At 42.1% G+C, this 12500-nt stretch overlaps 2 protein-coding genes across 4 annotated transcripts in view; both read right to left on the reverse strand.

Annotated features, from left to right (window-relative positions):
* The window catches only part of LOC135107574 (uncharacterized), a 7851-nt gene extending 4197 nt beyond the window's left edge, over window positions 1–3654 (reverse strand). The window contains exons 1-4 of the mRNA XM_064017581.1: window positions 3570–3654; window positions 1977–2113; window positions 630–770; window positions 120–251 (exon numbers count right to left, since the gene is read on the reverse strand). Of these exons, the coding sequence (XP_063873651.1) occupies window positions 120–251; window positions 630–770; window positions 1977–1980 (277 nt within the window). The 5' untranslated portion in view covers window positions 1981–2113; window positions 3570–3654. The remainder of the gene's footprint in view (window positions 1–119; window positions 252–629; window positions 771–1976; window positions 2114–3569) is intronic.
* Window positions 3655–5773: 2119 nt separating this feature from the next.
* Window positions 5774–12158, reverse strand: LOC135107218 (uncharacterized). Of its 3 annotated transcripts, none has more exons than XM_064016883.1 (9): window positions 12118–12158; window positions 10487–10607; window positions 9650–9796; window positions 9392–9523; window positions 8323–8477; window positions 8125–8191; window positions 7745–7882; window positions 6804–6950; window positions 5774–6646 (listed from the first exon to the last, which is right to left on the reverse strand). In XM_064016883.1, exons 2-9 carry the CDS (start codon window positions 10488–10490, stop codon window positions 6381–6383), a joined length of 1056 nt encoding a protein of 351 aa, XP_063872953.1. In that variant the 5' UTR covers window positions 10491–10607; window positions 12118–12158; the 3' UTR covers window positions 5774–6380. The 3 variants fall into 3 exon arrangements, with proteins under 3 accessions (XP_063872953.1, XP_063872955.1, XP_063872954.1); XM_064016885.1 differs by lacking the exon at window positions 12118–12158 and adding an exon at window positions 11829–11953 and having other exon boundaries at window positions 9650–9793; XM_064016884.1 differs by lacking the exon at window positions 12118–12158 and adding an exon at window positions 11829–11953.
* Between the last annotated feature and the right edge of the window lie 342 nt (window positions 12159–12500).

The raw sequence follows: 12500 nt of genomic DNA on the forward strand, positions 1-12500 counted from the left end.
TGTTCAATAAACCATGAAATTGAAACATTTTCATACAGTGGATCAAAACTTGAGTGAAGTTTCTATTTTGGTGTTTGGCAGAGTGAGACGAAGGATGCCCACGGTGTGCCGGGACTCACCCAGAAGCAGCCACCCAAGGTTGAGGAAGATCAGGAACCCCGTGAGGTAGGCGAGGGCGTTGATGTACCGTCCAGGGATGGGCACTAGTCGCCACATCATGATGCCCATCAGCGCTCCCAGCGTGATCACCCCTGTCACAACAAGGTAAGGAGGTCATCAAAGCCACCAGGCACTCCATGCGAAGGTGGCCAGATTTTATATTTCACTGTTCAGCGTTTTAAACTCATCCTGACAGAGACATTTCTAAATATCACTCCACCTTCCCGCTGACTGTCAGAATGGACACAGATAAAATCATATCAAATTTCTACAACTCTGTTTTATGGCTCTTACATCTTGCAGCGGATGTTTTTCTTCATACTGCAGCGTTTGTGTGTGTTATCTGTTTCTTTGTTGTCCAGTGGAATGACATTTTATTGGCTGCTTATTATATTCGGCAATGTTTTATGAGCAACACACACACACACACACACACACACACACACACACACACACAGAGGGACACTCACCGTGAAACATGAGCCAGTAGTCAATCCAGCCATTCTCGGTACATTGGTGGTAGGTGACGGAGCCGATCACTGCTGCCACGGCGGCCAGCAGGCCCAGCAGGGTGGCCACCACGATCTCCGTCCATCGGTACGCTCCGCATCCTGCCGGCACACACACACACACACACACACACACACACACACACACACACACACACACACACACACACACACACAAACACACATATGAGAATACATAAAAAAGAACAAATGCCAGAAACTATCTTATTACTGTTGATACACTACGCTTGAAATATAATAGGAGAAATATATACATGATTTGATTCACCACAGTTCGCAATAAGTATCAATCTAATATATATATATATATATATATATATATATATATATATATATATATATATATATATATATATATATATATATATATATATATATATATATATATTTATCTGTCTATCTATTTATCTATCTTTCATCTTATTTGTTTGCTTTTCTGTCCATCTATATATTTATATATCTGTTTCTCCATATGTTTATCTATATATTTACCCATTAAACTACCATTCTGCCTATCGAACTTTTCATATGTGTGTGTTTATGTGTGTGCGTGTGTGTGTGTGTGTGTGTGTGTGTGTGTGTGTGTGTGTGTGTGTGAAAGAGAGAGTATGTGTTGATTTACTTTGTTTATTATTTTCCCATATACTTAAAGTCATCGCCCTCTGGAAGACCTCTCCGCATACTGGGCGAGACTGTACTGGATCTACTATCTAGATCATATTGTGTCATCTGAGAGCAGAGGCCGATGGAACGCTGATAAGAGAGAGAGAGAGAGAGAGAGAGAGAGAGAGAGAGAGAGAGAGAGAGAGAGAGAGAGAGAGAGAGAGAGAGAGAGGGGGGGGGAGTGAAGGGACGATTTGTACAGAAGAAATAATAAAGAAGAAACCAAGAAACCGTAAAAATAATAAAACAAAAAGGAACAGCGAGAAAAAAAAAGGAATACCGCAGAGAGGACACATTAAGGAAAGGAAGGACCAGTAATAAGAAAACAAATTAAAGGCAAAGAAATGAGGAGAAGGAGGATGTTGGGGAAGAGGATGTGGTAGAGGAAGCTGTGCTGTGCCCATCAAGAAAGAAAATGGGAGGGTGGGAGGTCACAAACCATAAAGCCGACGTGTATTACTGTGGCCTTGTGTGTGTGTGTGTGTGTGTGTGTGTGTGTGTGTGTGTGACGGGGCTGGAAGTGTGAAGGGAAGAAACACACACACACACACACACACACACACACACACACACACACACACACACACACACACACACACACACACAAGAATATTCACCACTTACCCATATTGGCGAATGTGTGTGTGCGTCTCGGCGTCGCTGTGTGTGCCTGTGAACGGATCAAGAAGAACAGCTCCTGCGCCAGACAAGGAGTAATGCTGAGGTGCAGGAGGGTGCAGATTTAACCCGCACGCGATGCTCTGCCGCGATGATCAGATGTGTGTCAGTTACTCTATGCAGTATTTGTGTTAGTGTATTTATGCCATTCGTACATAAACTTTGGAACATAGGTTGTCATGGGAATAAGTGATGCAGTAGTAGATAATCATAATGAATGTAACTAATTAGGACAAATTTACTGCAACTTCAGATGATGAAAAGGAAGTTAAGAGAGGAATAGCGATGGGATGTAGTTTCTTCTGGTATAACAAAGCAATTATGACAAGTAGACTTCCACTGTCAGTGAGGAGATAACTTAATGAGTGAGTTTTAACACTTCTAACAAGTGGATCTTAAGAAACTTTCCTCCTCCTCCTCCTCCTCCTCCTCATCATCATCATCATCATCATCATCATCATCATCATCATCATCATCATCATCATTATTTACTTATGTTATTCACTCATCAGAATGTGCTGATTTCTTATTCTTTTTTGCTATGACCTCAACAAAAGGTCATCTGTTTCTCCTGTTTGGCTTCAGAGTGTGCAGCATATCACCAGTACATAGGAGGTACAGCTGTCTGCCTGCAACACCTGCCTGTGCGGTGGTGTCCCTTATGGCCGAAGATTTAATCGATGAGAAATTAGGCATTGATAAGCTACTGATTAACGAATGAATATAGTAATTAATATATGATTAGCGTAAGTTGAAAGAGAGAGAGAGAGAGAGAGAGGATGTGTGCGCGTGCCTTCACTCACGCATGTCAAACTACTAAATTGATGCATTGTATTTTCTCTCCCGCCGGAAACAGAAAGCAACATGATATGATGGTAGAGTAACCAGACAATTTTACTTTTCATTCTCACTGTGGAAACTCGAGGCACTGCACAGGCTAGGCGCTGGACACACTGAGATGCGAAAGTGTGGCAAGAAACACCAGTAGATAAGGGAACCTGGAGAAGATTGACGAAATACCCCAAAGTAAGCGCCTAATATAGTGGTAGTAGTAGTAGTAGTAGTAGTAGTAGTAGTAGTAGTAGTAATAATAGTGGTAGTCGATTCTGTCATTGGTGGTAGTGGTGGTAGCGGCGTATTTATTATGTAATAGTAAAAAAGAAGACGAACATGATGAAATAATGGGACAAAAAAGAGATGAAATGGATGTAGTGAGAGAACTGTACACTACATCATGGACTCTCCTGGAGCAGTTTTGCCATCTCAGGACACGGGAATATGGTAACACCGTCGATGCGCGATGCTTTTATTCCGTCTTGGTATAAAACTTACCGTAAATTGTATCCTAATAATGTGGTATCTTGCAGATCATAAAGGGTCTTAATAAGAACACGAAGTTAATTTATCGCACGTTTTAAAACAAGAGGGAACAACGTATAGGAAAACCAGCGGGTGCAAGCATCGCCCATTGGTAGAGTTATCATATGGGGAATATACTGCACCAGAGTTCATAACACCACGTACTGTCTAGCTCCTTACCTGTCCGTGTGTGGCTGTGGTGTGACGCGGCGGGGACAAGACCACCAGCCTGACTGAGGGCTGGCCGAGAATTGGGGAGAGGCGCGCCACGCGATAACCCTCCCTTTCTGCCCTAGTTGTCCTCTCTCTCTCTCTCTCTCTCTCTCTCTCTTCTAACACAATATTACACACTAAAGTTTCGAAAAGTTTAATTTCAGAGCTCCATAACACATATACTTTATGACTTTATTATCCTGAACCACAAGACTGGAATTGTCAAGAAATTGTGTTGCATATTCTGTGTCGAAACACATTCCGATGTCATCATCCTCTTGATGCAATCGATGGCAGGCGGTGATTGAACTGCCATCGCTCGGAAGTAGTAAATTTGGTGGACGTACATGCATATATTCATGCAGCTACATATGTACATGCATCGTCTTTTGACATTTTTATTACTGGCTAATTTCATCTGTGTTACTTCTTATAGTTTGTGACTGCAGTCCACTCGGTAGTGCGTCGTTGTCAGTATCCTTAAGCTGATCCTTGTAGTAAGCAGTCTTTTTATGAAGGTGATGGCTGGCAAGTCCTCTGATTGAGTTTAGTCAATGTGGAACAACACTACAGATGTGGGATGAGCGCCTTCATTCCCAGTGGTCACGTCTTTGGAAGCTGTCACTCGCGGCACACGATTCGTTCACCCGACACTCTTAACCTGCCTTAACTTATCGTTATTTGCTTTTATTAACCTGTCATCTTTCATCCTACCTTTCTACAATTGTCTTGAGACATTCCATCATGTCTTTTTTTTCTAATCATGAGGGTTAACTCCTCTACGAATGATTCACTGGCGATCTTCTAATTTTCCTTTCTAAATATCAATTTATTAATCACCTTCTCATTGGTAGTTTTGGTGAAACCTTTGCTTTCGCCTTTGATACAGTCTGGCAAAATTATCTTATTTCCAAACAGCTCTCTTACAGTACCCGTCCACTTATGCAACTTTCTTTCGTGTTTCTTCTCTAACCGTTCTCTGGCCGAATTTCGTAGACGTCCACTGTTCTTCAAAGCCTATGAAAAGAGGTGTCCCACTAAGCTTTATCTTCTCATCAACTTTCCAGCATTCATAAATGTTCTCAGGCAAACCTTTTGCTTTATTCACTCTTATGATAGTGATTCTAAATTACATTATTGAATCGTTTATACATACAACTCAACGGAAATTAATTAATTCATGAAAAAAAAAGCGCAGATTCCACAGATCGCATCACTTCTAATCTTTCTGAATGGGAGAGAGCAAATATTATGTTATCTAATGTATCGAAAAGCTCAATCCCTTCACCTACACACGATAAAACAATTTTTTCCTCCCCATCTCAGCTAACAGCTATATAGGGCCCTTGCATGGAGTACGGCTTCCATGTATGGGGCCCTCCACTCACACAGTTTTACTAAACAATACAGGATTAAAAGCTTCTCGCCTTACCAACTCCTCTCTTTTAAATATCTGTCTACTAACTGGCTGTCTTCAAACTCTCACTTGCCGCCTCAATGCTACATGTCTCCTACTTTTCTTCTACTGTTACTTACATAGGTATTATTTTTATTAACTTGCTGATTGCATACTTCCCCCTTCTTCACAAAACTTGTAATTTACTCTCATTCTTATTGTGTTTATCTCACTAAAACAAACTTCATCAATTATCTTCAGTCTTCACTCCCTTACACTAATAAACTCCCTGACTGACTCTGTTTTTACCTCTGTGACTTGAATTGTTGTAAGATAAAAATAACAGAACATTTGTATAACTAAACTCACCAGCACTATTGGAACCCTTTTGCATTCACTTTCTGGAGAGTTACAATGGAGCAGTTTCTGTTTGTTTGTCTGTCTGTCTGTCTGTCTCTCTATTTGTTTAAAGTGTCATAGCCTTTGGCCTGTCATCTTTTCACATAAACAAAAGCATTCCTGCCTTAAGTCTTTCTTACCTCACACCCACCACATCATCTCTTCACTTAACTGCCCGCTTCAGGTCGCTGCTTCCCTTGCCTCGCGCGATCACCTGACCCCATCAACACACTCACGTCTTCCTCCACATTTGACCTCGAAGCTGTACAGGAATGACGTCTCCTTTTACCTTTCCATCTCCTTCCTTCACGTCAGGCGTCCCTTCCACTGACTAGGAGCTTTTAAAAGTTGGTGATGGAATGGAAAGGAAAAGGAATAGTTCAAAACAAGATTTTATTGTATTACTTTTATATCAGAAATATATATGGCTACGTAATATACGCGGGTATTAAACTGTTCTAATACCTGATCGAGGAAACCAAATGTGAAACTCTCATCGTTGCCGTGTTTACCATCCGACTAACAAGGTGTAAGATACGGACAGGAGAATTTTATTTTATTTTGCGAAAAAATTACGGAAACCTGAGACAGTATAACAATATTACGAGCACAACGGTTACAGTGAACGTAAAGCAGAGTGTGAGCTTTGTTGTAGCGCTCATTTGTTTCTCCCTGAGGGTGTTGGTTCCTTCCTCTCCCGGCACTCCTTCCACTGCCAGTCCCGAGAGAAATATGAAGAGCCAGTGTTTTGTGCGGCCTGTTCTTGTTTGACGTGAACTGTGTTGTTTGGAAAAAAAATAAGGTAACTCAGGAAAAAATAAGTGAGAGCGTGAGAAACAGTATCGAGAGGGATTATTTAATAAATTTATTGCGCTCGGAGAGAGAGAGAGAGAGAGAGAGAGAGAGAGAGAGAGAGAGAGAGAGAGAGAGAGAGAGAGAGAGAGAGAGAGTTGTAACTTAATGTTGTAAGCGACCGGCTCATCTTAGCGGAACCGATGCAACACGTCATGCTCTTTAATTGCCTTCACTTCGTTCTCATCTCCTTCTGAGTCCCCACTGCAGTAGTAGGACATGGTGACCACGAAGAAGAAAAGGACAACAAAGAAGAAGATGACGCCGTAGTAGAATGTGACGACGGCGCTGAATAAGAAGATGGATATGATCACGATCATCGTCACCTGGAGCACGTCACTGCAGGCCGCTATGCCGTTGCAGTTTTCCTCTCGGATGTCGAACAGCCGAGGCTTGACTGCACACAAACATGTTGTATTTAGTAATGATGAAAACATCGTATACATAAATGACAGGTTATAAACGAGGAACTAGAAAAAAAGTACTAAGTAATGAAAGATATGTGAGTGGAAAATGAAAAAAAACTACACACACACACACACACACACACTCACCGGAGCCCAAGACAGCGAGTTGGAGGAAGTAGAAGACGAGGAAAGGCAGGAGGAGGTAACAGGCGTGCGAGCCCCACATTTCCGAGGCCTCCTTGCGGTACCGGATCCAGAAGAAAGCGAAAATTGTGATAGCGATCTTCGACACTCCTGCACAAAGACCAGTCAGTTAATTATATACCAGACCCGATAAATTCAATCAACCTTATGCTCATACTTAAAAAAAAATAAATAAATAAATAAATCGTATAGTTATCATATTTGATGTCAAGTTATGTTATGAAGTACCAGCTGCTTATAGGCCGTGTAATAAGAGAGAAGAGTATTGACAGTGTAAGGTTGTAAGTTCCTTCGTTCCGTTACTTGTCAAGGGTGATCAGAAATTCGCCACAGGAAGACAAGTGTCCTGAATGGTTCACCAAAAAAGCAAATCTCACTTAAGCTTAATGAGTGAAGAACTGATAATTATTATGGGTATGAGTTCCTTAAGTAACACAGGCAATACAGTGTTTCATTGTCCAGATTTTCAATCAGTGACTTCTTATTTTCTGTGGCTGAAAGGGCGCTGAATTCTGATTCACTGCAGTTGGCAAACCTTTCGGAACGCAGGACGAGTGTGACGATAACCTACAGTGTGAGGCAACGGATCATATTATATTTTATTTTTCACTGGAGCCATTATGTCATGCGCGTGGTAGCAAGAGGGCCGGTATTCGCCACCGAGCCAGGTATGGAGTCCCGTGAGTAATAGTGTTGTAATTAAAATTTAGCGTACGGAAACATTATTTTGCTCATTGGTATTATTACTATAATTTCCCACAAGACAAGACGGTGACTTCATGTCAGTGCAATAATATGTTTGTCAATCCACGTTCAGACAGCGCTCATGCTTATGTAGTAACAAATGGTATTCGGAAACAACACAGAGCACAAATATGACTGACCGTATACAATAAGCCATATAGCGCCCCATTCTTCATAGTAGCAGTCTTGGAGATAAGTGGCGCCCACAGCGATGGCTATCACTGAGACGATCAAGAATGCAATGGTGACCACCACTGCTATGCACCATCGATTTAAATCTGAGGAGAGGCACATGGATGAGGAACGAATTCTGACTACAAAACCAAGAACTATGTCAGCAGCATCTTTGTTTGAATACTCCTGGACTGACCATCAATAGTGTAGTGGTGTATACAGGAGAAAAAGCTTGTACCTCTGCTTGTGGGAGTTAGACTTGGAATATGTTAGAGAGATTTAGACATAGCAAGCGACAGAGGATGGCTCAGGCTGGTAAGGAGGCCAATCAGGGTTAACTACTCACATGGGACGGTTTCTTTGGTGTCTTCTTCAGGTTCATGATTCCAGTAGAAGCTTTGGGCGCAGAACATCTGTGAGACAAAATGCTAGAGTTTAGGTTTTAGTATGTAACTTTTCCTTTTTGTCAAATGTAAGCAAACAGTCGAACACATCAAACTTTCACCTTAAATAAGTATACCAGTTTACTTCAGCACGCACATACCGCCAGTAGAATGACGTAGAAGATGTCGGATATGACAGCGACAGACAACATAAACGGCAGGAGTTTGGAGGAGCAGTCGAGGGGAATATTGAGGTAGACATCGGGAGAGTTCCCTGCGTAACAAATTGAATACGCGAGACCGATTTGCACATTGCCTAAGGAAGGAAAAACCAGCATTGGGACAAGAGGCGATGTGGGACAGTCTTGAGATCATCTGTTGGTCGTGCTAAAAATTGTCACGAAACTAAGACTAGAAAGGCGCCTCTTGCTGCCAGTTTACCACCAAACAATACGACTCCAGTAGATATTTCATGTTTGCTGGAAAGTAAGACAGTGAAATGTGGAAAATAGTTCAGGAAATGCTGATAAGTTGATATCATGCCTTTGTACAAAATTTTAGAATCACTGGGACTTTTCCATTACACCTGTGAACTGAGACCACAACTCAAACCTTTTATTTCACTCTAGATTACTTTTTAATTGTTTATTTAAACTGGTTTGCATATTAATACGAGTAATAAACTAAAAAAAAATAAACAAAACCTCAAAAAACAATAAAACCCCCCAAAAAACAATAAAACAAAAAACCCAGTGGGTTATGTTTAAAAACCCAATGGCTTAGGTTTAAAAAAAGTTTTTTATTTCAACCCTGGATTGAAGCCAGTACTAGTCCATTAAATCTCTAAGATGAAGTCACAATTGGCTCATTAAATCTCTAGATTGAAGGTAAAAGTAATCAACTAAACCTCTGGATTGAAAGTGCGATTAGTTCACTAAATCTTTAATTTAGCACTGCTACTGGTTCATTCAACCTTAAATTCGAACTGTAAGCGGTCCATTACTATCATGGCAACTAGTCCACCAAAACTGTAGATTAAAACCATAATTGGTGCACTGAACTTTTGGATCGAAACCACATTTAGTCCACTAGGCTTTCAGAATGAGGGCGCAACTGGTCCACTGAATCATGAGACTGAAACATAGAAGTAGAGATCAAGCTGGAGTGACGTCTCTGTTTTGGTGTCCGGCAGAGTGAGGCGAAGGATCCCTACGGCGTGCCGGAACTCACCCAGGAGCAGCCAGCCGAGGTTGAGGAAGATGAGGAAGCCAGTGAGGTAGACGAGGGCGTTGATGTATTTTCCGGGGATAGGCGCCAGTCGCCAGACCATTATCCCTACCAGCGCCCCCACCGTGATCACCCCTGTCACAAAAAGGCACGGAGGTGATTAAGACCAAGGGTATTATGGTATGTGACCATCATGACCACTCACACACACACACACACAGAGAGAGAGAGAGAGAGAGAGAGAGAGAGAGAGAGACTTACCGTGAAACATAAGCCAGTAGTCAATCCAGCCGTTCAAGGTACATTGGTGGTAAGTGACGGAGCCGATCACTGCTGCCACGGTGGCCAGCAGGCCCAGCAGGGTGGCCACCACGATCTCCGTCCTTCGATATGCAAGGCATCCTTCTGCTGACACACACAGACACACATCCTTTATCCGCGCGCGTGACAGTTACACCACTGCCCCAAACATTGTCTGCTACAGGAAGAGTTACTCTTTCTTTTCACTGAGTTATTTTCTGTGTATTCCTCATTTTCTCCTTGCCTTTCCTCGGTTCCGCATTATTCTGGTGCTTCTCTTTCTTCTCATCCTTATAAATCGTCCCTTCTTTTCCATACTTCTCTTTCTTTACCGTCTCGCCCCCTCCACATCTCACCTCCTCCTATCAGCGTTCCATCGGCTTGTCCCCCAGTTGGCACATTGTAATCTCTACAAATCTAAGTAGGGTGCCTATTCAGTAACTGTATGTCATTAAGTACACTGATATACAGACAGATACAATGAAAGACAAATGAATAGACAAATAGATATATAGTGGACAGATAGATAAATAGTCGTCATTTGCTTATACTCGCGTGGTTCCATTGCAAGACAAAAGACCTAAATTCCCAATGCTTTCACTGGGAGAGTCAAGCCATATACCTCGCTACAATAATTTACGGTGCATTAACAAGGTTGTTGCTGACTCCTCAGCTTATAACACACACACACACACACACACACACACACACACACACACACACACACACACACACACACACACACACACACACACACACACACACACACACACACACACAAGGACAGTCATCACTTACCCATACTATGAGTGTTTGTTGATACGCAAGCAGACCAGGAACAGCTCCTCCAGCAAACACTGAGGGCTGGGAGGCTGAGACTGAGGTGAAGTAGGAGTAGATCTAACTCATACGCATTACTCTGCCAACAAAAAAAATAAATTAAGTCCAAAATGTGTCATTATTTATAGCAATGTATTCACCATCAAACTTTATGTCTTCACTGGAGGACAAAAATATTAGATAAGTCAAGTAACTACACATGTTACATTACATTTCTAGTTTTACAATACAACAGCCAACAATTTCATAGTTGTTGGTGCTGAATCATTGGGAAGCTTTAAGAAAAGATTAGACAGATTTATGGATGGGGATGATAGGTGGAAATAGCTAGGCATATTTCATACAAGAACTGCCACGTGTAGGCCTCATGGCTTCTTGCAGCTTTCCTTATTTCTTATGTTCTTATGTTCTTATGTTCATCCATGTTTACATTCATATCTATATTTTGAAGGGCTTCGTTTCTTAAGTCAAAGTTCAGTTCCTATATGAACGCAATAAATCTTCTTGGATCAACACGTCTCTTAGAGAAAGTTGTGACTGAGAGCATACGAAGCCACCGTTGTCTCTGGAATCACGAATATGACGTGCGCCTCACGAAAGGTTTCTGCTTTGTGACGACCCAACCATGAACTCATCCATGCACGTTTTTGCCTAGTTTGCCTAGTCTACGATTGACAGAGAAGCGACTACTTACCTGTGTGCTGGAGCCATGGTTGCTTACCCTCATCGGAAAGAACGGTTGTGTGTGTGTGTGTGTGTGTGTGTGTGTGTGATAGGGTGCATTCAAAAAATTGCTGATTTCCAGAAAGTTAAGGATAATTGACGGAAAAGTTAAGGTGTGAAGTACGGGAGAGTTTACGAATTACACCAAGAGATTTTGGCAGATTAGGTTCCAATCTCTTGAGGAGTCACCACTGGCTGGCATATGCACATTTAAATGTACCTATATTGATTATTGTAAGCACCATCGTACACTGTAGTGTAGGACTAATACGCATACTACGCACCATGTACAAACCGTGCAGGGCAGGACAGGTGTCGGGACGGGTGTTGGTTCTCTATAGAAAACCATAAAGGTAATAATGGTAGTAGTAGAAGTAGTAGTAGTAGTAGTAGTAGTAGTAGTAGTAGTAGTAGTAGTAGTAGTAGTAGTAGTAGTAGCAGCAGCACCAGCAGCAGCAGCTGTTGTTGTTGTTGTTGTTTAAAAAAAACAATCAGTGTCAGTTAGGAAGCTAAGTCACCGCTACTAACTGCTACCTATCGGTCTGTGACAGTAATCTACAGCCTATGTACCACCAACCTGAACGAGGGCTGGATAATAACTGGGGACAGCACCGCCATGTAACAGTTCCCTCTTATTTATTGCAGACGTGCAGCTCCGTCCTTTGGTCGCACTCAGTTCATCAGAATGATGTTATCTGTACTCAGAGTGCTAATTTTTCATTTGGGACATGAACATCTTAGTCCACGCAACGCAACTGTCACCTCTGCTGAACTACTACCGTACAACTGCGCTCCCATTCCTGTCCCACACACTTCCATTCTGGGTCCATCGTTGCGCATCTCACACGCGACCAACTGTTACGTACTTCTGATGAACACCAGCACAGCTTCGTTCCTGTTCCGCTCAGTGCCCGCTCTCTCTCTTCTGTTTAGTGTATGTATTGATCATGTATGTTGCTGGGAACATGCATGTACACTATCGCTCATGATCCGCTCGCACTCGGCTATCGTGCAAACAATGGTCGTAAAAATTAACATTTGGAGCTGAGCGAGTGTGGACCGTGAAAGAATAAGGGTAGCTTGGAGTAGGAGGGATATGTTGGAGTAGTAAGGACAGCGTGGAGTAGAAAGGAAAACTCTTGAGTAGAAAAGATAACTTGGAGTGGGAAGAATGACTTTGGGGTGGAGTAGGAAGAGAAGCTTGGGGTAAGAAGAGTGGCTATAGTATGAATTATAGTTTGGACTAAGA

This window comes from Scylla paramamosain, chromosome 15 (assembly GCF_035594125.1).
Source record: "Scylla paramamosain isolate STU-SP2022 chromosome 15, ASM3559412v1, whole genome shotgun sequence".
NCBI classification, from domain to species: Eukaryota; Metazoa; Arthropoda; class Malacostraca; order Decapoda; family Portunidae; genus Scylla; species Scylla paramamosain.

What these genes read in the sequence shown, in the direction of transcription:
- LOC135107218 (XM_064016883.1), bottom strand. An exon ending in TATATGGCTTATTGTATACG is followed by an intron (nt 6,951 to 7,744) that starts GTCAGTCATATT and finishes GTCTTTGTGCAG; the next exon opens with GAGTGTCGAAGATCGCTATC. An exon ending in ACTCGCTGTCTTGGGCTCCG is followed by an intron (nt 6,647 to 6,803) that starts GTGAGTGTGTGT and finishes GTTTGTGTGCAG; the next exon opens with TCAAGCCTCGGCTGTTCGAC.